Source organism: Erigeron canadensis, chromosome 2 (assembly GCF_010389155.1).
Source record: "Erigeron canadensis isolate Cc75 chromosome 2, C_canadensis_v1, whole genome shotgun sequence".
Taxonomy (NCBI): Eukaryota; Viridiplantae; Streptophyta; class Magnoliopsida; order Asterales; family Asteraceae; genus Erigeron; species Erigeron canadensis.
The window spans coordinates 31,501,584-31,527,814 of NC_057762.1; the positions used below are offsets into that span (position 1 = coordinate 31,501,584).

The 26,231-nt window shown below is 33.4% G+C and overlaps 3 protein-coding genes across 5 annotated transcripts; 2 read left to right on the forward strand and 1 right to left on the reverse strand.

Moving 5' to 3' along the window:
• The first annotated feature begins 1,091 nt into the window (after positions 1–1,091).
• Positions 1,092–6,972, forward strand: LOC122589393 (ER membrane protein complex subunit 10). Its single transcript, XM_043761687.1, has 9 exons — positions 1,092–1,555; positions 3,175–3,237; positions 3,347–3,442; positions 3,572–3,619; positions 3,843–3,914; positions 4,519–4,577; positions 4,730–4,823; positions 4,927–5,087; positions 6,662–6,972. The coding sequence occupies exons 1-8, from the start codon at positions 1,202–1,204 to the stop codon at positions 5,083–5,085; spliced, it is 945 nt and encodes a 314-aa protein (XP_043617622.1). The 5' UTR covers positions 1,092–1,201; the 3' UTR covers positions 5,086–5,087; positions 6,662–6,972.
• Positions 6,973–7,502: 530 nt separating this feature from the next.
• LOC122587186 (caffeic acid 3-O-methyltransferase-like) lies at positions 7,503–9,830 on the reverse strand. Of its 2 annotated transcripts, XM_043759286.1 has the most exons (5): positions 9,621–9,830; positions 8,989–9,407; positions 8,434–8,744; positions 7,989–8,053; positions 7,503–7,905 (listed from the first exon to the last, which is right to left on the reverse strand). In XM_043759286.1, the coding sequence occupies exons 2-5, from the start codon at positions 9,369–9,371 to the stop codon at positions 7,609–7,611; spliced, it is 1,056 nt and encodes a 351-aa protein (XP_043615221.1). In that variant the 5' UTR covers positions 9,372–9,407; positions 9,621–9,830; the 3' UTR covers positions 7,503–7,608. The 2 variants fall into 2 exon arrangements, with proteins under 2 accessions (XP_043615221.1, XP_043615220.1); XM_043759285.1 differs by having other exon boundaries at positions 8,989–9,830.
• A 5,783-nt stretch (positions 9,831–15,613) lies between these two features.
• Positions 15,614–25,731, forward strand: LOC122586980 (dihydrolipoyllysine-residue acetyltransferase component 1 of pyruvate dehydrogenase complex, mitochondrial). 2 transcript variants are annotated; one of them, XM_043759032.1, is made up of 23 exons: positions 15,614–15,822; positions 16,657–16,707; positions 18,401–18,452; positions 18,532–18,565; positions 18,844–18,893; positions 18,994–19,038; positions 19,251–19,324; positions 19,614–19,683; positions 19,938–20,129; positions 20,217–20,261; positions 20,377–20,450; positions 21,005–21,074; positions 21,232–21,624; positions 22,307–22,367; positions 22,447–22,491; positions 22,580–22,663; positions 23,731–23,807; positions 23,888–23,950; positions 24,319–24,389; positions 24,478–24,538; positions 24,616–24,676; positions 25,159–25,239; positions 25,334–25,731. In XM_043759032.1, the coding sequence occupies exons 1-23, from the start codon at positions 15,719–15,721 to the stop codon at positions 25,390–25,392; spliced, it is 1,917 nt and encodes a 638-aa protein (XP_043614967.1). In that variant the 5' UTR covers positions 15,614–15,718; the 3' UTR covers positions 25,393–25,731. The 2 variants fall into 2 exon arrangements, with proteins under 2 accessions (XP_043614967.1, XP_043614968.1); XM_043759033.1 differs by lacking the exons at positions 19,614–19,683; positions 19,938–20,129; positions 20,217–20,261; positions 20,377–20,450 and having other exon boundaries at positions 15,616–15,822.
• The last annotated feature ends 500 nt before the right edge of the window (positions 25,732–26,231 follow it).

The following is a 26,231-nucleotide window of genomic DNA, read 5'->3' on the forward strand; positions in this document are numbered from 1 at the left end:
TACATAAAAAAAAAAGAAAAGAAACTTTATATGCAAAAGAGATATAAAGCATAAAACATACACCTACAAGACTACAAAACCATGGCTCTAAGACTCGGAGTTCTGGTGGTCTACTCGGTTCTTTCAAATTGTTTCTTTTTTATTGATCTATCATTATCTCTACTTATAATATTATCTTCTCAGGAGTACACTATTATAAAAAAATTAATAACATTTTTCTTCGGATTAACTGTTGCTTAAGGCAACTTTATTGGGTTTCATTTTCTATTAAAGGATTCATCGTATACAGTATACACTTGTTGTGCAGGTATATATAAAGTATTTTTTTTGTTATTGTTATTATTCGTATTCATTTGACATTTTGTTTAGTTGATCGTTTCATTTTATTATGATCTATGAACTTGAACGCTTTATTCAATCTTAGTACTTGTTTTCTTATAAGATTAATTTGGTATTGAGTTTGAATAACTGGCCTTTATACTCCATATAAATTATTGTCGATATTGAGTTTAATTTTTGATGATAATGGGAATGGATTTCTAAAGCAAATAATTCTTCACTTTCAAATATTACAAGAAAATGATGAATCCTCTTATGATTAGCCTAAAAATTCTTCTAATATTATAAGAAAGTGACATGTGATATCCATTAATTATCTTTTTAAATCTTGTTCACTGATTTTTTCGCATGTCATCATCCAATAGTTATGAGGATTAATAGGCTATTTTGTTAAAAATATTAATCATTTTAAAAAAAAAAAGGCTAAGAGCATTCACAGTCGTAGACACTTATTCTCCAAAAACTAGTCTCTGTCAGCACCACATCAGCCCAAGGACTAACTAAGGACTAGTCTAAGACCCATTATTTATTTCACTTTACACTTTTATCTAACCAAAGGAAACTAAAAAAATTAAAAAAATGAAGGTTTCATTCGTCCTTGGAGGGACTAGTGGCTCAAGAACTAACCGAGGACGAGTGCACACCGAGTCACACCTAGTGGTGTGCAGTCGTCCTCCAACCTAAGAACGAGCCAAGGACCACCCGTTGTGATTTCTCTAAAAGCTAAACATTACAGCTTAATTTTTTCGTAATAAACTCGTAAACTCGTCAAAAGAAACCGCAACACTTGGTATACCGAACGTAAAAAGCAAAAGAAGTGTACTTGTATCAGAAATCAAGTGTTTGGATCTCTTCTTCCACGATGAAACTCACCACCAAATCTTCATCAATCTTCTTCTTCCTCTTAACTCTCTTTCTAATCATATCATCAAATTCCGCTTTTCAATCCGACGAGCTTATCGCCGACGATGAAGAATTCGGTCTAGAAGGCGGTCTTCGTACTACTTCATCACCCGATGCTGACGTCATCCTCTCGTCATCATCTTCTCGTCCACTGCAGTCACCACCTGCTAGTACTCTTAGAAAGAGATCATCAGACTCTGAATCGGATTCTAGAGTCCAATTCGCTCTTCAACACGCCTTTGGTGATTCCTCTGATTTCTCCGCCGCCGGCACTTTCACCGCTCGCTTGAAAACCTCCGCTCTCGGTGGTCAGGTATATATATATCCTTATATATGTATATATTTCCATTTTCCACGTATGCCTATATGTATATATATATATATAATATGTGTTATATGTAAGGTTTATCTATGATTTCAATTGAGAATTTAGTGAAATATTAAATCTCACTTTATAAATATTGATTTAACGTTTACTTGAGAATGCAATAACAACAGAATTAAGTGTTAATTTAACCAGAAAATACATATATGGAGGTGTAAAATAAAATTGAGAACATGTTGAACCACATGCTTTTTGAGCCATTTACCTTCCGGAAATTCATTTGTTTGAAGATTTTGCTGTGAATTAATATATAGTTTCGTTATATAAACAATTGGAAGAAGTTCAGATGTGAGAGCTACAAAGTTATGTGTTTATTCACATGTGAAAAAAGTGTTCGAGGGGTTTAAAAAAGTCTTCGAGGGGTTTAGAAGAAAACATGAAAACAATAAGTTACCTGTTAGTTTACAATGTGTGTGGAATCGTTCTCAATTGGATTTTCATTACTTTTCACGTTTGATTGGACTTACTCATAGGTGAACTAATGCATAATTTTACTAGTTGTCAACCTTTTTGTGCTTATCAGTTGAACCTGCCCTTTCATATGTTGAGATGGTATGTGCAATATAATTAGCTTGTTGTTTACTTCAGTTAATCTTGTTAATCTACTTCAAAAGTATGAGATTATTGGTAATATCAGGGGAAGACATTTGGAGGGTTAATGTTGATAGCTTAAGATTATGGGGATTAATTTGGTGCTTTATCTTAGTTTTTCTAATCTAGTTTGAGGCGATTGTTGGGGTATTGTGTTGTCTACGGCCCAGTTAAGGCTGCTGAGTTAAGACATTAATTAGGCAGCAGGCCTTAATTATTGAGCTAAGCAGGCCTGATCTTTTTTAGGCAGCCAACCCCATTACATAGGCCCGTTCCAGTTTTAGGATACTTGGGGAGCAAGTTTAGCAACCCTAGTTGTAGCCTATATAATCTTTTATCTCTTATACATATATTGTAATTTGGGTTGTGGGTTTTAATAAAGAAAAAACCAGTTTCCTCCGTGGATTAGTTCACACAGTTTAGTGTGAGATACCACATTTCGTGTCCTTCCTTGTTATTTTCTGGTTCTTGTGTTTGTGTGTGTGCAGTCTATTCCTAACAGCAGAAAGATGCAAGTTTTAATGAGTAATGACTGTTCTTTGATGGGTTGATCTCAGTCACTGACTACTGAAATTTAACTTGGTACCTAATTCTGAGGTGTTATGAGGGTGTGATGTTAAGTTACAAACTCATATTTTGTCTCTAGAGTATAGACACCGTTGATTTCTAAGTAGTTACAAACTCATTCCTGACCAGATTGTAATTGCCTATCATTTCATTATATTATATATACATATATACATATATAATTCGATTTAGTTTAGAGTAAAGAAATATTTTAGAAATGACTGACCTGCTGGTATTTACGCCTATGCCATGGATCTCATTATTGACATATTTAATTTCAGCACGTATGTATCTAATATCTGTACTTGCTTCTGTAAAATTGCATACTTGTATCACCATTATTGAGTACTGATATCCCTTGTCGGTCCGTCATCTATTACATGAATCAGACTCTGACAAAGCTTCGGTTCTCGAGGAATGATCTTACTGCAACAGAAAAGGAGAACTTTAAAGTAATCATTTTTTAACGTACTTCTTTTTTTTTGTAGCCGTTCTCTTTACACTTTGCTAAGTTTTATAACTTGATTATGTCTCTTGATTGTTGATTTTATGTTTCCTCAGAAACTACTTGAGAATGATGACTATTACCGAATAAGGTTGCCGTCTGATGTGTTAAATGCTCCTGGGAGGGACTATGTTATTTCCTCAGTGAAGGCAGTAAGTTATATAGTGGACATTATTCGTAGCTAACTATTTGAAGTTTATAAGTTCTATATTAGTGATGGCATTAACACTTTACTTATTTTAAGCTGCTTAATGTTCTTTACGTTGTTTCTTCTACTTCAGAGATGTCTCCCGAGGAATGGTTTGGATGAGCATATTGTTATACACATGGTACATTTCTCTTTCATTAGGTTAGGAAAAAGTCATTTTTTGGATGAGCCTATTGCTACTACAGTGAATATTGATAAGTTCTTTCATATGCATTTTGCTAGCCTATATCGTTGGTGAACCATTTGGATTACTTTGTAAAAGGATTTCGATGATACATTCTACAACACCAATAACTTGGGGTACATATAGTCTTAGAGCTCGCACTAATTCTGTATTTTTACAGGAAGGTGTTAATATTTTGGCTGTCAACTATGGTTCTCTTGGGGCTTGCCAGTATCCCCGGCAATCAAAACTTGTAAGTTTGCACTATTTCAGTTAAGTCGGTAAATGTTGAAAACTTGAAATGAATCTAGGCATCTTCCATTAGCAGATTGGTCTTAAAGAAGAAAAGCCAAAGAAATTGCCATGTTATAGAGGTGGCAACATGGACAGATTGGGTGGACTGGGACTTGGGTAACTGATCAAAAAAGGTTTGGGCCAAAATAAGTAACTTCGTAATATAGGTTTAAAGGGGTTGGGACTCGCTGACCCCTCAACGCCTTTACTCCATTACTTTAGATCCTAGAATAAGTATTGTATTTTGTCAGATTCTGAAAACTGCAAATTTAAAATAGTATTCAATATTTAAGCAAAACAGAAATGTAAGAGGTTAATGTCATTTTAGAACACTTTTGGTGACTTTTGACTTGTTCAAATTGGTTGACTGACGTAAATATGGGATCCAGTTCCATTTTAGCTAGGTTTTTTTAGTTTTACTCGACTGTATTGTTGGAGATATCAGATATGATCCAACATAAGTCTGATCATATTTGGTCAAATGATTGAATTTGCCATCTCCGTTGATGTGTTTATAATTTTAAGTTTTCCATGGCCTTTGATATTTGTTGTTTATGTTCCAGCCTTCAAAATGGTCCTTCAATTCTCACACAGTTTTAAAATACAGTGAGCTGGCGCCGAGGTGATTTTTTTTATTACCTTCTATGTATTCATGTCCTTGTCTTGCTCACCCATGGTAGTTAAAATCTTTGCAAAAAGGCTACATTTGTTAAGTGTTGACACTAAATTAGGCTCTCTACTCATATTCAAGTTCTTTATTGCAAATTCAAATAGGACTCCAACATTTTCTGAAGATATTGGCAGCGTTGAGATAGGTGATGAAGAAGGTGTAAAGCCATTGGTGGAGAGGTCCTTCTGGGCTAAATATGTGAGCACTCTTGTTTTTATTGCTCTTTCGCTTTCACTATTTTCTGTATTTCTGGTAACATCTGGAGTCTATAACTTTATTCTCATGGCTACCTTAATTTCAGTGGATGTACCTGGTTCCTCTTGGACTCATTGTCATGAATGCTGTCACCCAAGCCATGAACATGCCTGAGGAACAGGCAAGTGGTCAGGCTGGTGCCCAACCGCAGCAGGCAGTTGGAGCCGTACCTCGGGGACAGGGTGCAGCTGTACGTAGACGGTGATGGTAATTTTTTGTCTTCTTTTGAATTAGTTACTCCTTTATACAGCATTTGGACCTTTTCTCAATTTTTTAAAGTTTTAAAAACTAAAATGGGGTGATTAGGAAGGAAAAGAAATGATTATCATTTTTTCTCTATCATTTTCTTTTCTTTTCCCATAAAATTAAACTCAAGAATCTAGCATGAAGAAATATGAAAACAATATATTATACCTAGTAATTTCATTTTAAATAGACCACCAACAAATAACAAACACAATTATTCTATGCCTGCGGGCTGTTGGCGAAGGCTCGGCGGGACGCCGTCATCTCTAGCTATGTGTAGTTTTTTTTTTTGAACGGCGCTATGTGTAGTTTTGAATTTCATTTTTAAAATTTACAATTTGATTTAAACTTGACTATATTTGAAAAACCATTCACCACCGTGCATCGTGCGGGTACAATTCTAGTCTTACAATGCGGGTGCAATTCTAGTCTTATGACTGTGCAGTTTCACATATGTCTGGTAGTTTAGGATTAAAATATAGAGGTTGGAATTTTGACTTATATACTTATGAATGGGTTGATAATGGGCAGTGTTCTATCTACAACGTGTAAACGTCCCAAATCGGTTAAATCAAAAGTAATTCCTACTAGTATTTTAATTTGTACAACGGCATAAGTTGCCTTTTGACTTTACCATTATTTATGTATTAAGTTTATTAAAATTTAACAAAATCAACATTAATAAATGTTATATCGGATAGTTGATTCTAAAGTTACTGTTAGAGACCTCACTAACACCACCATTCACTACCGTCCAAAGTTGGTTGTCGGTGTAGCCGAGCATCACTTCCTTAGAAGCGTCATCTTGCTCGAAGCTTTCATTTTAAAACTTGAAAAGTTGAGAAAGTTTACAATTCCAAGCATTGCGTGGGTACAATTCTAGTACAGGTTAAGGGGGAATGGGTTAAACAGGTTGAAAGTTGTTGAAATCCATTTTTTGCATACAAACGCTGAAAGGATTCTATTTGGAAACATAGATTATTATTGTCAAGTATAGGTTTGTAATCGTAACAAATGCATCAACTTTTTTTTTTAAAAAAAAAAAAGAAAAATTGGAAAAGAAAAGTTTGCAGATCACCACAGTCTGGCCCTGCCCATTTCAGTTGTATGTTGACTTATTGCACCATCAATCCAGCTTGCTCATTTTACCACTTTTGATTAGAGTTATGTAGCGTTTTCAGTCATGCACATTTATACAATACCAACAACCTTGAAACAATAACAATTGTGGTTTGTGAGGTAGTCTAGTTCACTACGGTACAACAATTGGGGAATATGCGTATACTGTTTGTACTTTATTCACGGAAGTTTATTTTACTAAGCTTTCCATTTTAGAGCTGTGTAAGAAATGGACCCATAGACCATTAGTCATTAAACAAAAATATGTACATTAAGTATTGAGCATTCATCACTGTTATTGTTTTTAGGCAACTTGAGAACATGTGACTGGGTGATATCCCATTAAAATGAAAAACTGCTATACAATTGAAGACCAGGGTTGTAAACCGTTTTTGTTTTGTTGTTTTATATGCCAGGATTCAGCAAGTAATGTAGGATGTGTACTCGGTTGTTAGCACGCATATTGGTTGTGGTTTGTGTGGGCTGTAGATCGAGTATTTTTCTAATATGACAATGATGTATCAGGACAACTCATTTTTTTTTGTCATAAAGAGATCGAAAATGCTGTTGTAGGGGACTATTTGCCAGTTTATGTTTTTTTTTTTTTGGCTTTATAGATTCAAACAACATCTCATCTGTATTAAACTTATTTGAATTTCTTTTTGTACAAGAACATTTGTAGAAATGGAATTTTGAAACTAGCTCTACTTAGAGCTGGTCTTATCTACACGAAGTGAAGCTAATCTGACTTGATTTAATTCCTGATTTCTTGTACTTGCGACGTGCCATGTTTAAAATATTAGGCCTTGATTACTTGTGTTAGTATGTTACAAGTGGTTGTGTTTTAAGAAATATCTTGAATCAATTAAAGAATTCTTCAGATTGTGTTAATGTGTGGTAATTTTTTAACTAATAAATCGGGTGAATTGGAAAACCTCATTTTATTATTGATGCTAGTGAAAAAATGGTCTATGGTGCATTGAAGAGACATTATTCAGTTGAGAAAGGTAAGAAAAAGTAGAAGAAAGATATGTTTTAGTTGCATCAATAAGTTGTCTCTTGTGATGTTTTGAAAGAAAATATCTCGATACCTCAGTTTTAATTGCGCAAATATATTAATAGCTTCCACTGACAGATTATATCAATTCTTCTATAGAGATTTGACAAACTTGTCTATCTGAAATCTGAATATCTGATCATGGGCTTAAAGCCTTAAAGTCTCAACTCTCAACTACATAATCATTAAACAAAAACATATATAGCAAACGTTTAACCATTCATCAATGTTATCTGAGTCAATCTTCGATTAATAATATTGCAAATATCTTTTATGAAATAAGCATTTTTTTTAAAGATAATAATGTCACTTGTAAAATTCCATGACCCAAAAGTTGCAAACAAAACATTCCTTTCGGATACCCGCGAATCCTGCACCTTTAGCCAAGGCAAGAAACTCATCCTCGGTGCGCTCCTTTCCTCCCGGATTTTGGGTCATCATGATAGCATCAACATGGGTAGTGGCTTTCACATAGTAGCTTTTGTCTGGCAGGAAAGGAAGAATTGCCTCTACTATTATAACTTTTCCGTCATGTGGCAAAGCCCGGTAACAGTTTTTTAGCAGCTTTGCACAATGATCATCACTCCAGTCGTGAAGGATCCACTGTTCCATATGAGGTTATTAATCAGCAATACATATAATGTAATTTTATATAAAAAAAAACAGGTTGATATGCGAAAGATCACCTTCATGAAAACAGCATCACAACTTGGCACCTCTTGAAACATATCTCCTCCAACATGTTCAATACCTACAATTATAACTTTAAAAGATTAATTAATCTCAAATTAGAAACTTTAAGAACAGAGAATTTAGTCATTTAGTATAATGTTCTTAATACATAATGGAAATATATAATGATTTTCATCTTTCAGTATGTCACTACATAGAAATAGAAGACAAGTGGACAACAGTGAGACTTATCATTTTTGTATAGCAAAACTAAGACGTATAAAAACTATATCCATAGATCGTGATGTCATAACATTACTTTGCATGGCCCGTTGAATTCTTCGAAGTATCTCAACGGTCTCGGATGCGAGAAAACCAAAGGTATAGAAAATAGAAAATTGAATAATTAATTAAAACCGTTTCATGTATGTGTTACGGAAAATAGAATCACAAACATACCAGGATACACTGGGGCATGACGAATCACATGAGGCAAATCAAAGTTAATCCCTCTGATGGTGGGATGTTTTGACACAATCATATTAATAGTGATTCCTAGACCACCTCCTACATCGACCAAGTGTTTGACATTGGTGAAACCTTGGTAGCACTCAAGGATTTCCTTCATCACAATAGTAGTGTGGTTTACCATTGCATTGTTGAAAACCTCATTGAATCTTGCATCTAAGGCCGGATACTCAAATGCGTGTGTTCCATGAACCTTGTTGAATGGAACACCACCTTCTATAACTGAATCTTTAAGTTCAAACCTAATTTAGATAAATATATATAAAGGAATGTGACATTGTTAAAAGCAAAACAAATAACATACATCATTTTCCAACAATTATATAATTTCACTTACAGTACTACTCGAATATAAAGATTACCAAATCAGATACAATTTTCATTAATTAAATACATATATTCTTGTTTTTTCTCAACATTATAAATATTATAAGGTTGTTTAAAATTCAATAAAAAAGAGTATTGAAGGATATAATTGGAACCTACCAACTATCAATGAACACCTTGTCTTGAAGCAACAGCATCAATGCGCCTAAGGAAGCCCCGTCTTTGTTAGGGATAAAGTATTTAGCAACGGGAGTGAGACCATACACTCGAACCGGTCTTGATTCATGGTCTTTACTCTCAGTGCAAGTGACAATGGAATGGCTCGCAAGCAACCTAAGCATTCGGTCAAGCATATCAGGAGCGTCTTGGTTGGTGATTGACAAGCGAGAAACAATCTCATGAGACGAGAGCCGAGAATCAGGGCCAGCCTCAGCTATTGCCTCAAAAATCTTAAGTTCGATTGTATTGACCAACACCATGGTTAATGATGTGGAGGTAACTAACTGCATTGCATATGTAAAGTCTTCTTCTTTAGAATCCATATTTCTCTTGAAATGAGAATACTAACACCTAAATACCTAATTAATATAATGTATCCTTTGTCAGATCATACACAATGGTACCAATCTATCAAAGTTTTTTTTTTTTTCAATGTCCCTCCTAATAATTTATAATATTAAATTATGAGTATTAGTTAAAAGTATAAAAAGTATTTTAATAATTGAAATTCAAAAGTTAATGTGAGTGTATAGAAAAAAGTCATTAATCAAATAGGTTGAGGAAATATCAACCTTTTGAAGAAAATAGCTTTTGATTACAATGGTAATAAGCTATTCAAAGACTTTTTTGTTCAAAAAAGCTTTTCATCATTCTCCCCTTCCCAAAGCTCCAAGTGAACCCGAAATAGGCTATGGACTTGGATCTACCAAATGATATGCCCTTAAGTTGGTGATAAAGTTGGAGTAGATCTTATATGATATAATTATGTGATAATATAACGTGTGAAATAATGATTCTTGTAACTTGTGGCAATCTTATATGACACTGCATTCACCAATTGTCACTCTCATTAAGTCATGGTGGACACGGTTGAACCCATCAAGTTGGAGTAGATCTGGCTTATTTTAATGGTCCACCAATTGTTTTAATAGCGATAAATTATTAAGTCACAAGATTGCCACAAGTTACAAGAATCATTATTTCACGTGTTATATTATCACATAATTATATCATATTAAACTATGAGGGGGAGAGGAGTCATGCTTCCCAAAATTTTATGCATCTTAAATCCCACTAATTAAATACCTCTAACTCAATTTTCTTTTTCAACCCTCCCAACCATTTTTAATGACATTCATGGCTTTCTCAACCCTCTCAAATTTTATTTTTTTTCTTTTCATTTAATTTAATCTAAACAATTAATAAAAAATATATCATTTAACTAAATTATGAAAGAAATATATATTTATCGAAAAAAAAAATGTTACAACTAATATATTACGAGTACTAGTAATCTTAACTCTTAAGTATATTGTATTTTGTGTAGAGTGCCATTTGTAAAACTAGTAAAATATCAACAATAAAGATAAGATAGCTTTGTCCCCACACTAACATTTCACATATAAAACCACTTCATCTTCTCCAACAAATCTCGACCTCCAATAGTACCCGCCGGAAAAAAAGGTCGTTCTTATTTCATCTTCAAAACACACATACTCGCCAGGTAAGATAACCAACAATAAATCACCACTCATGCATGATCTCCGGCTATGGAAGATCGCCTGAAATCCGGTGCTACATAGAACCTGAATATATCGATCTCCTTATTATTTTTTTATTAAGCATCAAATGGTCAAAAAAGTGGGTTGGACCCCACCACCTGCACGCTCCCCCATCTCCTCAACGTCTCTTTTCTTCTTAACCCTCGCAGGGCTTAAAGCCCGTCAACCTTCATGCCACCGGGATGTCGTCTTGATGGCGGTGGTATTTGTTCAGCGGGCTAAGCATGCCACCACCATGCCGATGACCACTCCCCTCCCCTAATGATTCATATTCAAAATGAAAGAATATACACTACAATCTCTATAATACTCAAAAATTTAAAATCTCAATAAAAATAACAATCTGTCAAGTTTCAGTTTAAAAATAATATTGTAAATTATTAACATTCGATAAATGAATAACTCATTAAACTAATAAAACACCTCAATTATAACATTATAGAACTTTTACTAGTAATATGTAATATATTTCTTATAAGTATATCCACCACCAATATATAGTTTTGTTAGAATCATACATGCACAAATGTGTACTGGACAAAAAAAAAAAAAAAAAAATATCTTTGTTAACCAAACATAAATATAAAATTCGTAAATTTCAGTTACTTGTATCATAACGAGTGTTGGTAACAGTTATGCCTTCATTATTTCAATTTTGAAATTCTCGAATACATGAGTGTATAAAAGTTGTACTAGTTATCCTTGATGAAATATTTAATATGAAAATAATTAAATTAAAAACGAATACATAATTGGTAAAGTAGAAGGTAACATCGAAAAAATTATGTACTAATATTCAAATTATAAACTATGAAATGCTTTATGATGTATATAATATATATTTTTAAATTTTGCAATTCATTTAAAGTTCACTGCTATTTTAAATAAATAATCTTCAATGAATTTATAACACTAAGTAGTCCATTTAAAATTTCAATAGACGGGTACAGGCTCAACTATGTCGTGAAAGAACTATTATTGTGTTTTGATTCATATTAATAGTTCAAAACTCAAAAGTTCATGTAAATTAATTGACACATATACGTGAATTGGTACATTTCATATCTCTTTTAAATATACTAAAAACCAAATAACCATGTGACACCATATAAAAAGAAATAATTAAGTTCCGCTTAAGTTGCTAAAATAGTAATGAAAATGATACTTAACCGATAAGGATTGATCGGTCAACACATGTTACGCATGTCTATATCTATATTTATTCATTATGTCCTCGAGGGAGGTAAACACCAAACCAACCATGTGCAATGTACCTTATATATTCTTTTGCTTTAACTAGCATGGTACCTGCGAGTTAGTGTTACCACGTTAAAGGCTTCTCATGCCGTGATTAACAAATAAAAATAAACGTGGACAATCAATTAAACAATAGCATACGATGGATAACGTAAATGTAACAATGGCCAATGTTAATCTAAAAATAGTAAGAATTAAAAAAATATCCAACAAATCTCTGTATACGGAACCTGCAACTTAGATGTAAAATTAAATATGACCAGGGTCAGCCGTTGTTGGTTGCAACGGCGTTAGCGGCTGTAGACGGCGAGTTTGGAGCGCGACGCATTTAGGGCTGTGTATGCGAGCGTTGACGATTTTTTCTTTTGCGCGATGAAGAAGCATTGGTAGATGGGCCGGTTTTGGCCATTTTAGGGACACAATATAAAGATTGAAAGGTATTCATATGGTTATATGAAAAGTTTTGTGTGGAATGAAAAATATTTATATGCAACTCAGATAAATTATGACATTTTAATTATGTAAATTATTATCGAAGAACTAAAAGGTCGTTTGAAAAGTTTGAAAAAGTTGAAAACTATTATGCAGTGAATGAAGTTTGAAAAGGTTGGAATTATCATCATCAATCATCAATTAATATGTAGTGATCAGTTATCATCTTAATTTTGAAAACTTATAAGTGATAAGAATGAAGTAATTGTGGGCGTAATTTTGGAAACTTATAAATGATAAGAATAAAGTAATTGTGTGCAGGAGACCTTTTTATGCTCGATAATGATTTTTAAGTGATTTATTAATAACAGAGGGCATAATAGACATTTTTTCTCTTGTAACTTTCAACAGGGGCTATATTTTTTAATATATAGTTATAGATTATAGATATATGATAGTAATGATAACACAAAAATTAATTAATATGCCAAAAAAAACTCAAGCATGAAGCATTCAATCAATATTTGTGTATCAAAATGGTTATATAGTGTAGGTTCTATACAAAATATGTATGCTATTCGGTTATTATCAAATGGTGGACATCAGAAACAAAATTATTATTATTATATTATTATATCTAAAATCGAGAGCAAAATTGATGTCACTACTCACTACTTTGCTTCATATCATCCTTTAATTTGTGTTTTCCTTTTAGTCCAATTCGACACCTCGTGGCTCCTTCACCCGTTGTAACTCGTCTAAGAAAAGATGCTTTAAAAGTTTCTGAGGCCTTTACGGTTAAGCCGTTTGGGTTTGAGTTTGGTCTTGGGCTCTCCGGCCCATGTCATTTTAGGATTTAGTGGGTTTACAACAAGTCCCAGGCCCAAGTAGATCATGTCGACAATTATGAATTATTCTTACTCGTTGGGCATTATCCGACTTCTTAAAATGGGTGCTCACATTATGGCTTGTCACGGAATTAGAAATTAAAGTTTGTGCAGATTGAATTCTAATAAACTATATATGAACTTTCAAGTATATCATATCGTGAAAAAAAAATTTTAGTGAAGTTATCTAACGTTGAAATTTTGGTGTGATTATCAAATAGTTCATATCTGCCTTGAAAAAAAACCATGAGTGTTTCTATTAATATTTATCGAACAAAGAGTCGTGGTTACACAAATCGTGATCTATTCCACCTAAAAAATCCTAATACTTGACGATCAACGAGAGTTTTTAAATCATGTTACAAAAGATAGGTCTTACTAGATATAAAAAATATTAATTCAGATAATCGAATTGACAATTATCTTATACCATCATTCTATAAAACATTATTTCATGCAAATTTTGGATTGTCGTCCTCAAATACTTGATGGAATAATCACTACTCAATTATTTTTGTTTTCAATACGGTGAAACTCAACTTTTTATATTGTTTTTAATATTTTATAAATAAAGAAATGTTAAATTTCCCTTATTATAAAATTATTATATACTAAAAACTTATGCAAATGTACAAGTGCTTTATGCGTAAAATGTACAAGCATTTAAAGCACATACAAATTTTCACCAAATTTCGTTTTAACCCCTTAAATTTTTATCAAATTTCGTTTTAACCCTTAAAATTTCTATTTTTAAACTTTTATCGCACATCAAAGTTTTCGCTTTCATTTTCGTGACACTAAACTTTTAAGTTCTCATGTTTTTTGTCAAACAACTTTCACACAGTTACGGGTTTACTATTAAACATTTGGTATTTGATTATTTTCATTTAAGTATTTTATGCGTGGAATGTACAGGCTTTAACGTTATGCGTAGAATGTACAAGTTCTTATAGCACATAATAATTTTTACCATTTTCATTTTAACCTCCTAAACTTTTTATCTTTTAACTTTTGCCCCATATTAAGATTTTTGTTTTTATTTTCTTGACACTAAATTTTTGGGTTCTCATGTTTTCATCAATTAACTTTCACCATTTGGTTTTGACTATTTTTATTCGTCTTTTTATATACATAACGTCTTTAAATTTGCCCCACATCAAAGTTTTCGTTTTTATTTTCTTGACACTGATTTTTTGGGTTCTCATATTTTCATCAAATAACTTTTACATGGTTACGATTTTACTTTTTAAATATTTGGTTTGACTATTTTCATCCATTTTTTTTATATATAACGTTTTTAAATTTGCTCACAATAAAGTTTCATTTTTATTTTCTTGACACTAAATGTTTGGATTCTCATTTATAATATACTAAAAAGCTATATGAATGTACAAGTACGTTATGCGTGGAATGTACAAGTTTTTTATCTTTTAACTTTTGCCTCACATTAAAGTTTTTGATTTTATTTTCTTGACACTAAATTTTTGGGTTTTCATGTTTTCATTAAATAACTATCACATGGTTATTACGATTTTACCTTTTTTTGTATCGAAAGCGTATCACGCGGCAACGCGCGAGTACTATAACTAGTTAGAATACAAGTAACAATATCATTCAATGGTAAAGAAAATTAAAAAAAAAAAGAATAATATATGAGAGGTTAGATATAAAGATTATTAACAATAATATACTGTATCTATAGTATTTTATAAAAGTTTAAAAATTACATTTTTGGATAAAATAATTTGACAATATGTCTTCAATGATTAACTTACATCTCTTAAAATATTTTCATTAACGTTTCTACATTAATTATTTTAGCATTATTTATGTACACAATTTAATGATGCCACCAATACTAACATTTGCCAACATTACTATCAGTTGTCACCATACGGATCACTGTCGTATTATGTGGGCACGATACTATATACTTTAATTGAAAAAATCATTTGTTGGGAATATATAGTAAATAACAAACAAAAAAGGATATTAAACAATCACTGAAGGCCCGATACGCTTTCAAATTAAATCAATTAGGTGGTTCATCCTAAATTATTCAACCGAATACAATCAGTGATTAAGTAATTTCTGTATGTTTTATTTGAGAGAGAACAGAAAGAATGAGTGACCAGAGGGAAAATTATGAACGCATCGAATGATCTGAGGCCCATTAACCGTCTTTTATAAACAATTTTCAAAGGTTTTTCAAGTTGCCACTTTAGATCATTCGAATTCGTGATCTTAGACATGTAAAGATGATGCTTAATCAATGAGCTATAATGAAAAGTACATGAGATATATTATTATTATGATTAAATTGGTTAACAAATTAATCTAATTACACTAAGATATCTAACATAATTGTAATTAAAAAAAATTCTAAAACATTTTAATGCAACAAGTCACAATTTTTTTATGATCGAGCCACCAACTATTTTAGAAAAAGAATCAAAATTCTTTTTGCCCCTTCAAGAGTTGAAAAAAACACAATCATAATTCAGAGTCAGTGTGTGTGTGTGTGGACGATCGATGGCTCTCTCACGACTTAGAAATCATCCGTTAATATCGCGTACACCTTCACTTCTTCTTCTTAGAGCTCGTTTCCTTTCTTCTTCCTCCAGATCCCTTTCCCGGTATTCATCTTTCATTCCATACATATGCATACATATATATATACATATAGTTTTTATTATAGATAGATTGCAGATATAGATATATAGATATAGTTATAGACATACATATGTGCTGTGAATGATCTATTTTATATTTTTATACATATTTTATTGAAATGTTGAGTGTTATATATATATATATTATAGTGATTATGCTGTTATTAAGTGTGTTATAAGATCCAGTTAATGTTTAAATAACATACTTATTATTTCTTCAGCTTATTATCTGAAACCGATGCCGAATGATAAGAGAATTTTGAATTTTTCCTTAATTAGTTTAATTTAATAAGTAAATATGGCCTAGGTTCTGTGAAGCTCCACCGAGTTTTTTTTGTAATCGTTATAGTTTTGTAGTGCGGATATGATTCCAGCTGGTTTAGTGTTTTTCAATGTATCTGACTTGACGCGAAATGCTATTCTATATTTCTATGTATCCTACTTTAAAACTAGATTTTTTATTTATTGAACTTTCAAATTGTACCGTTTGATGTGTGCATTTGACCTCATATTAATTGTAAGCTGGTGATGTGGTGCCGGTTTTATGCGTGGCAACTCATATGACTGCCGTGTTAATAGTAAGTACTGGTTACCTGAGGAAAAAGTCACTTAATGCGTACTATAGCAATAATTGAAAATGAGATATATGCAATGGCATTTCTTTAGAGTAGGATACATATAATTGATTTTGGGCAAAAATGAAATACATCGAAGGACACTTAATCCTATATTCTTTATGGTATTAGTATGTTGTTTATACTTTTTGTGTGTTATTTAATCTATGCATTATATTTGCAGAAACCCAAGATTGCAGAATTTTATTGTTGACGATGGTGGCACTTCGCTAAGGTTTAACTTTGCTTGCTCCACGTTACTTCTGTTGACATACTACCGTTCTGTTTAATGGCCGAGTCTGATTTTATGTATATGTAGTAGTTGCATCCTGTGTGAGTTTAGGTTAGAAAACTTGGAAAGTAATTTCATATGAGTTAGATACTAGTTGAAGTTTACCATGGTTAAATCTGGCACTTCATGTATGCATAGATACGAGACTTAGCTTTTGATATATATGATTCACACACTCACTCCCTCTCTCTCTCTCTCTCACACACACACACACACACACACACACTTGTACCATCCGTGCTGCTTCATATATTTAGACACATCATGTTATATGCCACATGTCTGATGCCTGTATGGATATCTTGGAAGAAAAGTACATTTGGTGTTTGGTGTTGGTTATCTTATGCTTATTTTTTCTGGAGATAATATAATACCACTCTGTTATGGGATTTACCTTCTCTCACGTCAGCTGTGGCACCGGTCGGTTGGAACCGATAATGGGTCGGCTATCCAATTTAAACAACAGCACCATGGAAACAAGGACTATTAGCTTTTCTTTATAAGAAGTAAGCACTTTAAATAAACAGTTTAAGCAGATAAGCACTTTAAATCAAGCAGGTTAAGCAGGTAAGCACTTTGAACTAAGCAATCCCAGAAACCTTCTTAACTAGATGTAATGTTCTACATTTACGTCACAAAGCATATGGATGCCTACACAATATTAGAATAATGGGATTTCATTAAACCTCAATAACAATGTTTTAACGATCAACTATTATTTCCACCATCCAGTACCACTTCCTGTTTTGTCCCCAACTAATGAGAAAAATGAGTTTTGGACAGAACATGTTATTAATTGGCTAAAATTTTTCATCAATTCATAAAGATTTATGCTTTAGATAACTAGATAAGAACACATGAGTACGTGCTATGGTTGTGCATGGTTGTAAAGAGAAATACATGTTTTTTTTCTGATGGAGTTTTCATTTTACCAGATGTTGAAGAAGTGAAATCATGTGAACTCTTGTATTCTGTATATATAGAAGAATATGAGCTATTATAAGTAGAGGTGGTAAATAGGCTTTTCAATATCAACTCTTTTGATAAATAGAAACGGATTAATAGGTAGAGAAATTTAAATACAACATCTGTGAGAAGCCCCAAAAATCCAATTAGGCAGAACTATAATGCCGTCGGAGTTGATTGACGTCCACAAAATAGATAAACACGAGCTCCTACAATTGAGTCATGCTATATCTCTAAAATGATTAGAGCCTTGTGGGCGCTATTTGTAAGCATGTAACAATATCAACAAATAATTTTGAAAGAACATCCGGAAAATCATATAGTATTAGTTTATGATAAAGAGGTTAAATGCATCACTCTATAAGGGGATCAAATTTCTGAATCAAGCCAGACTTGTACAACTATATAATTATAGGCTATCAAACTTTATCTGGGGATTTTAAGGCTAAAAAGGTAAGGAAACCATGAATGTGCTTTAAGAAAAAAGTAAAACTTTACGTTACTCTGTTTAAATCTAAGCTGTTCCATGTTTAAAAATAGCTATAAGGTCTTCAAATACCATGTGGGACGTGCCTTGACTTCCATAATTTTTTAGAGTATCTCTTTTATACATTGTACTAGGTTAGTCATCTTTTTATCTTCATAATTTTCTGACAGTGAGGTTTATCAGGCCCAGACCTTTTTCTCCATTCAGTGGTGTCCACTACCAATCTAAACTAAAGGTTAATAATTTTTTTATAACTTTTATTTAATCTTCTTTGACAAAATATCAATTCCCTGATGCTAATTGTTTGCTTGCAGTTGCTGACTGGTATCAGATGTTACTCATCCGCAGGTGTATATCTTAGTAGCTGACATTTACATTTCTTACTTGCTTTTATTCATGAACTCCTGGTATATTTACCCAGCTTGGTTATTAGACGACTTTACATAACAAGTTTGTTATAGTTTGTGAAAGTCCAAGAATCTTAAGTTTGTTATTGAAATGTTTCTATATGCAAATTGTGGGGATCAATTTCCTTTTATTATCTTCAAGTAGACTGATTTCCAGTTGACAATTTTTATAGTTGCTGTAGTCATGTAGCTAATCTTAATTGGCTTTTCAATATGCAGAACTTCCTGCACATGAAGTTATTGGGATGCCAGCTTTGTCACCCACGATGGTGAGATATGACTAGGACCTGGTTCAGTTTCTATCTACTTCTCTATCTTTAAGCAAGTTTTGATTTGCTAACTGATGTGTACATTTGTTCTTTAATGTAGACTCAAGGTAACATTGCAAAGTGGAGGAAGAAAGAAGGAGACAAGGTCAGTTGTTTTAGATGTCACTGTCATAGGAATTGTATTTTCATATATATATATATATTATATATATATGTATGTATATTATATCTGTATGTATATATATTAATTCTACACAACAAATAATAAGCTGCTGTATGGAAATATGATTATCTATTAGTCTATTACTGGTGATAGCTATTTATTTTATTGATCTGATTGTTTATTTGATCTAATAGATAGAAGTAGGTGATATCATCTGTGAAATCGAGACGGATAAAGCTACTCTTGAATTTGAAAGTCTTGAAGAAGGGTATATCTCTCTTCCCTTATTAAATCTAATCCACATTTAGTGTTGTGTGCAAAACTGTTATTTATATGTTTTGACAATGTGCCTGGCCATTATACTTTGAGTTCGATTGTAGATTTGTAGACTTCCTATGTAATTTGTATATCTAATTATAGACAAATTAAAGCTCCGTGTTGGCACAATTTTAAAGTTCACTGTAGTTCTTACTCCGACTTTTGTTTATTTCATGCAATGACCCTAAAGTACCTTTCCATATTTTCTTGGAATGATATGCGTGGACAACCATATGCAGGTTTTTGGCAAAGATATTGATGCCAGACGGTGCAAAGGATGTACCAGTTGGACAGCCTATTGCAATTACGGTGAACTTTTTATATCGTTATTTTGACTATTTTTTGCGTTTCCAGCAAAGAATTATATATTCATCCATCACAAACACATAAGTATTATTTGACCTTGAGTCCCCTGGTCTGCGAATAACCTTTATTGAATTGGATGACTCAAAATCCAAATCGACTTATATACTAAGCAAACCACTTCCGTAGTTTAATTTTATGAGTCATAAGCCTTACCTGTGTGTGTATGTGTGTGTATTTGATGTCCAAGTATTTTTCAGGTTGAGGACTCAAACGATATACAAAATATCCCTGATAGTGTTCTTGGTGGGTCAGAGGTTAAAGAGACACAGTCAACCCAAGCTGACGTGAAGACTGAAGACACTGCACACGGGTCAAGTTCAACCAAAATTGATGCATCTAAGCTTCCTCCACATGTTTTTGTTGAAATGCCAGCGTTATCGCCGACTATGGTAAGTCAATCAAACTAGAGTCAGATGATGCCAAATTTGATCTAATTTCTCTTGTTGAAACTATAGACATGTTTTCAATTTATGCAGGACCAAGGAAATATTGCAAGGTGGAGGAAAAAGGAAGGTGATAAGGTTAGTCTCGTGTAACATAATGCAGGTGAATCAGCACATGAAATCTATTTTCATTGGCACACTCATTTGATACAAAACTGAATCGTCTTTCTTTGTTATATAATTTATGTGATAGATTGAGGTCGGTGATATCATATGCGAGATAGAGACTGACAAAGCTACCCTTGAATTTGAATGTCTTGAAGAAGGGTATAATTCTGATCTTCTGTTAACCTTCCAAAATGCTCAAATATGTTCAGTCAGTTGCAAGTTTTTCAGAGTGTGGCTTGTTGCTACTGGAATTTGTAGTTTCATGCTCTGTTAATCTAATCTTTTGTTTTTAGAGGTAGCAAAATGGCTGGGTGCTGGTGATGGGTCCAAATGGGCAAAACTGTTGTATGGTTGATTCTGTCTGGGTGTGCAGTGGTTAGGTTGACCCAAAACTCTTTCTGTCCTGGTGTTGTATTAACTATTATTGTTTTACCTAAAATTACAAACTATATCATAACAATACTAATCCAACCTTTTGAATGACACATTTTCGTGTTTATATGCATTAATAGTACACTTTGGGGAACTTTCGACCAATTTGATCCTTTTCATATAAAGTTGAACTTTATTATCTTAGCAATTAGACCTGTTAGGGTTAATGTATCATAGACATTCTCACATGCTAGTGACATGTTACATCATCAGTGCTGGTTAAGTTTTCTTAGCTGGGGTACACGTAAGGGCTTGTACACTTAACGGAATTCTGACTGCAGATACTTGGCAAAAATACTGGCACCTGAAGGTTCAAAAGATATTGCAGTTGGACAACCCATTGCAATAACAGTAAGTTTTTCCTATTTTCAAAGTGGAATAATTCTATTTATCTCGGGGTAAAGAGTTGGGCTTATTATACTATCGATGGGAAACCTTTTTCTTAGATTTTTTTTCAAATTCCAAAATGTGACAATCCCCATTGGAACTGATCTTACTGTTGTGCAAGGTTGAGGATCCAGCTGATGTTGAATTGGTAAAATCATTTGTTAGTGGTAATTTGGCAGCCAAGGAGGCAAAGCCAGCTCAGCATGCCACCCATGATAAAGAAGTGAAAGCGCAAAAGTCCGGCTTTTCTAGAATAAGTCCATCTGCAAAGTTACTAATTGCACAACATAAGTTGGATGCCTCATCAATAATGGCATCTGGTGCACATGGTACTCTCTTGAAATCTGATGTTTTAACGGCATTAAAGTCTGGCACAGGTGCAGCCAAAAGCTCGTCAACTGAACTTAAAAAATCCTCATCAAGTCAGCCAGAGACACATACTTCTTTATCTATATCAACAGAGATCCAGAAGCTGGATTCTTATGTGGATGTGCCAAATACCCAAATCCGAAAGGTATATTTTTTTTTTCTCGTTTCAGTCTTACAGTGTGCTGTTTTCTTTATATACTGGCTCAATCTAGTGTTACTGATGCTTGATCAACCCTTAGCAATCTTGACCCATTTGCATATGCACGGTCGAATCTGGCTGGATGCATCTCCATTTGGTGAAATACAAAGTTAGTTTAAAAGAAAACAGCTCATGAATTTGCTAAAAGTGTGTATATTAATTCATAGAACCTTCTAAATAATTTTGTTAGAAAAATTGGATTGCTGCTGTGATATTTTAGTTATTATAATCATATATGACTGGCTATTTATTTATATAGAGTTTAAAAGTTTTGTAAAAAGGTGTTTCTAGTCAACCCGAATGGTACAAAATAAGCACAGGTTACCCGTTTGACTTTTTACACGCCCTGGCTGACTCGCTCAGTTTGCCACTTTGAATGTCTATACATCTGGAGTGTCTATGTAGCCAGACTGAATTAACTAAAAGTACTTCATTACGAGCAAGTTTTACCTGTTTAGAAACAATTCGTCAACTCCGTGTATATATATAGTTCATTGTTTGTACTAGAATATTATGCCAGATTAGCATGTATCTTGTTATTAGGAAAGGCTGTAATTGATATTTTTTTTAATCATTGCTTATGCAAATTGATTCTCAGCCGTGTAAGTTTTGTACTTTTTTTTTGCAGGTGATTGCAAAAAGGTTGCTTGAATCAAAACAAAACACGCCTCATTTATACTTAACCGCAGGTATTAAAAGTTTATACAGTGAGTTTTATGGCAAACATTAATATATCTGTGATTAAAACTATCTACTTGTTTCTGATAGATGTGATCCTGGATCCTCTTCTATCTTTCAGAAAGGAGCTTAAAGGTATGGTTCAGATCTCTTCCTTATTACCATTTTTACTTTCCCACCTAGTCACCTACTGTTTGTGAACATTATTTTTCTTTCTGTGCAGATAAATTTGGTGTCAAAGTTTCAGTGAATGACATCGTAATAAAAACTGTGGCAATGGCATTGAGTAATGTTCCAAAAGCCAATGGTAAGATTCTTATGTAAGTGATACGAACCCATCCCATAATAGGCTCGCATCATTCCATAAGCTAGGTGTAGAACTCACTCCCAAAAGCTAGCTTAAAGGAGGAGGGGACACCTTGACTTATAAACCACCAACCAATTCCATACTTGGCCGATGTGTGATCATAACAGTATTCTAGATTTTTGTTTTATTCATGAAAGGTTAATCCTTTAATGATTGCAAAAACTATGTTACTACGACAATAACAGTGATTTTGAATAAAAAAGACACAAGATGTATCCGTCAAAAATGTGTAGGGGGATTTTCAAGTTTTTGACACAATTTACCAGTTTCCCTTTTAATTATTTTCCCTTGTTCTGACTCGTTAGAGATAGTACATACCCATATTGTTACGTCTGCTACTCTGCATTAGGACTGTCTATTAGGTCGGGTACGTGGGTTGGCTGGTCAATTTACTTAACCTTAACAACCGACCCACTAAAAGGTTTCAGGTCAGAAATTTCAACACATGTTGGTGGGTTAATAGATGGCGAGTACCCGGTCAATTTAATGATTAACTCCCCACGCTCCTCCTAAAAACAAAGTATCCAACAATAAAACTGCTTATTGAATGCATTCAAACTACTAATATGCGATAAACAAAACATAAGTTCAAATTGTACCAAAATATGATGACTATAGTTCCAAAATATGTTATTATTAGGGCTCTCACCTTTGTATGGTGAGTTGGAGGTGATTCGAAACACGTTCTTAAAAAAAAGTTATTAGAGTTTAGATATTACACTGCAGAGGGCTTGTGAATCTTATATATAAAATCGATTTTCAAGTCTACCTAATGACCTTAAAGCCCGGCCCGAACTCGATCTGGAAACAATCAGGTTGGCGGGTCGAGAATACACACCCGTTACCCAGTTTTTTCAGGTCGTGTTCCCGGTTGGGTCAAGTATTGCCAGCCCTATATGCAATACCACATACGAAAGGGATTTCTCTTATGATCATAGCTTATATCATAAACCTACTTTCGGTATCATATCTAAGTGCTGATAGTTGACACTGAAATTACATAACAGCTTTCTGGGATGACAAGAAAGGAGAAATTGTATTGTGTGACTCTGTTGATATATCAATTGCAGTTGCTACTGAGAAGGTATCAATCTCTTCCTTTTTATTTATTCACTTCGTGACTGCCAAGGTTCCTTATCTTATAATGTTTTCTTTCAATTATAGGGACTGATGACTCCAATCGTGAGAAATGCTGATCATAAATCTATATCAGCTATTTCCATCGAGGTATTATTCGTGCTTTCTTTTTTAGTTTGACATTAATGTTTTACTTTCTCTCTCATTTAGGAATCGACAGCACACATTTTTAAGATCCCATTATGTTCATTGTATCTGTTTCCTCCGTGAAATTGTTTCGGTACTTGGCATAAATTTGAAGGAGGTCATTTAACCATCGTCAAATATATTAATGCCCTTTATTAATACAAAACCATGGATACATTGTAAACCTCATCGGATATGGGCAAATTGTAATTATAACTTGGGGATTTTCTAAAAGGAAAAGTTTCAGTTTTCATAGGAGATTTGAAAAGGTAAATTTTTGCTTCTAGTATGATTAGTGCCAAGCCTCATTAATTTGTTTGTATCATCTCAAGATCAAGGAACTCGCTGAGAAAGCACGAGCAGGGAAACTTACACCAAATGAATTTCAAGGTGGCACTTTCAGGTGAGGCTTTTTCTTCTTTATTTCATTACATAGTTTTGATATTCATTTTGGCCTCATGTTCATGTTTTTCATTTCTGTTCTTTTATAGTATATCGAATTTGGGTATGTTTCCGGTTGACCAATTTTGTGCAATAATAAATCCACCGCAGGTATGTTTCTAAATGCAAATAACATTTCAAGTTTTCCTGCTAATCATAAAACATGACCAATTGCTTTATGTGTGCAGTCTGGCATTCTTGCTGTTGGTAGGGGCAACCAGGTGGTTGAGCCAGTGTTCGACAATGATGGTAAACCATCTGTAACTTGTATAGATTTGGCAAAACAGATGGGTTGTGTAATGGGTTGGTTAAAGTGGGTTCTGGGTGGGTTGTGTTGGGTTGGGCTGACTTACCAATGCCTGTTGATCTTTTATGTTGAACTTTCTTATTTGCATGTATCATATGTATTGAATGGTAGATGAATACGATTAGGAAAAATTTCATTATATGTTAATTTTAAGATCACTTCATTCAACAAAAAAATGAATTAGGAGGTTGTCAATATTTAAGTACTTGTTTAGAGTTTTAACTCGTTTCCATTCTAGCTGATATGTTTTTATATTTGACCCCTTTTTAATTAACCAAGACTGATTCGGCCTTTCCAAACAAAACTACGGCCTATATGGCATGTTATTATACAAGGGAGTCATTTTTTTCACCAACAGATCTGTTGTAATTTCAATAAACATAAACATGCTAATCGCCTAATCTAGTGATTCATTATATGTCAGGAGTTGAGAAGCCAGGTGTAGTTACAAAAATGAACGTAACATTATCTGCTGATCATCGTATATTTGATGGAGAAGTAGCAGGTATGTAGTGTGCATTAGTTATATTTATCTATGAAAATTTCGTCGTTGACAAATCGAGAAAACGACATTTAATGGCTTATTATTTATTCGACAGCTGCTTTCCTGGGATCCTTGAAATCAAACTTTAGTGACATACGGAGACTACTAATATAGTCAGGAGCAGGAAACGCCTTACAAGAAAAATTCATAGATGTGATTTTTTTGATAAATGCACCTAAAAATTTCAAGCTGCAGAAAGTATTTGTCTTGGCAATCAAGCTTTATTTGCGATGTGTACAATTTTTAGAGTTTTCTAATTATTTTGGCCTATTTGTTTACGAGGCGAGCCAGTCTGCCGTGCAAATTACCGTTAATAATGAGGCATGATTGCTCTTGAGATTTTTGACCATTTTCAAGAGGCAGGCATGTGTCTTGCATCTTTGTAAAAAGAAACGATGTAGAGAAAAGCAGCTTTGTTCTTATAATAAATTTTGCTTATTTGGTTCACAAAAATTGAAGTATATGAAACGAAAATTACAGTTAAACATTTACTCCCGGGAGAAATAAAAAAAGGTAAGTTGATAGGAATCCCTTAGTCTCATGTGCCTAACGCATCCGCATAGTGTCAAGGTATACCACCAAATTAACCCCCCTTGTGGAGATCGAATCCGCGCCCTGTGGGACCAGTCGAAGAATTTGCCGACATGGTTGCCATTGTGCCATACTCCTCGAAGTATAAAACATGTACTCAAAGTTTCATATTAACGATACTTTTTTGATCAAGATCCAACGAAGTTAATATGCATCTCCTTCACATTTTCTGAACAAAAACAAATGGCTAAATGTATTTGACACCTGACGATTATATAATTCTGAAAAATATTACATACATAATACGTAACTTGAATTAGGGGTGTTATCAAGTTGAGCTCGAGCTCAACATGGCTAGAGCTCGACTTGAAAAATATTCGGTAGGCTCAAGCTGCCATGATAGCTCGTCGAGCTTTCAATGT

Coding starts and splice junctions, on each gene's coding strand:
- LOC122589393 (XM_043761687.1), top strand. CDS start 1,202: ATGAAACTCACCACCAAATCTTCATCAATCTTCTTCTTCCTCTTAACT. Junction 1,556..3,174: donor CCTCCGCTCTCGGTGGTCAG/GTATATATATAT, acceptor TACATGAATCAG/ACTCTGACAAAGCTTCGGTT. Junction 3,915..4,518: donor ATCCCCGGCAATCAAAACTT/GTAAGTTTGCAC, acceptor TTTATGTTCCAG/CCTTCAAAATGGTCCTTCAA.
- LOC122586980 (XM_043759032.1), top strand. CDS start 15,719: ATGGCTCTCTCACGACTTAGAAATCATCCGTTAATATCGCGTACACCT. Junction 15,823..16,656: donor TCCTCCAGATCCCTTTCCCG/GTATTCATCTTT, acceptor TTATATTTGCAG/AAACCCAAGATTGCAGAATT. Junction 20,262..20,376: donor GGAAAAAGGAAGGTGATAAG/GTTAGTCTCGTG, acceptor TTTATGTGATAG/ATTGAGGTCGGTGATATCAT.
- LOC122587186 (XM_043759286.1), bottom strand. CDS start 9,371: ATGGATTCTAAAGAAGAAGACTTTACATATGCAATGCAGTTAGTTACC. Junction 8,054..8,433: donor TCATGCCCCAGTGTATCCTG/GTATGTTTGTGA, acceptor TTATAATTGTAG/GTATTGAACATGTTGGAGGA. Junction 7,906..7,988: donor GTGATGCTGTTTTCATGAAG/GTGATCTTTCGC, acceptor CATATGGAACAG/TGGATCCTTCACGACTGGAG.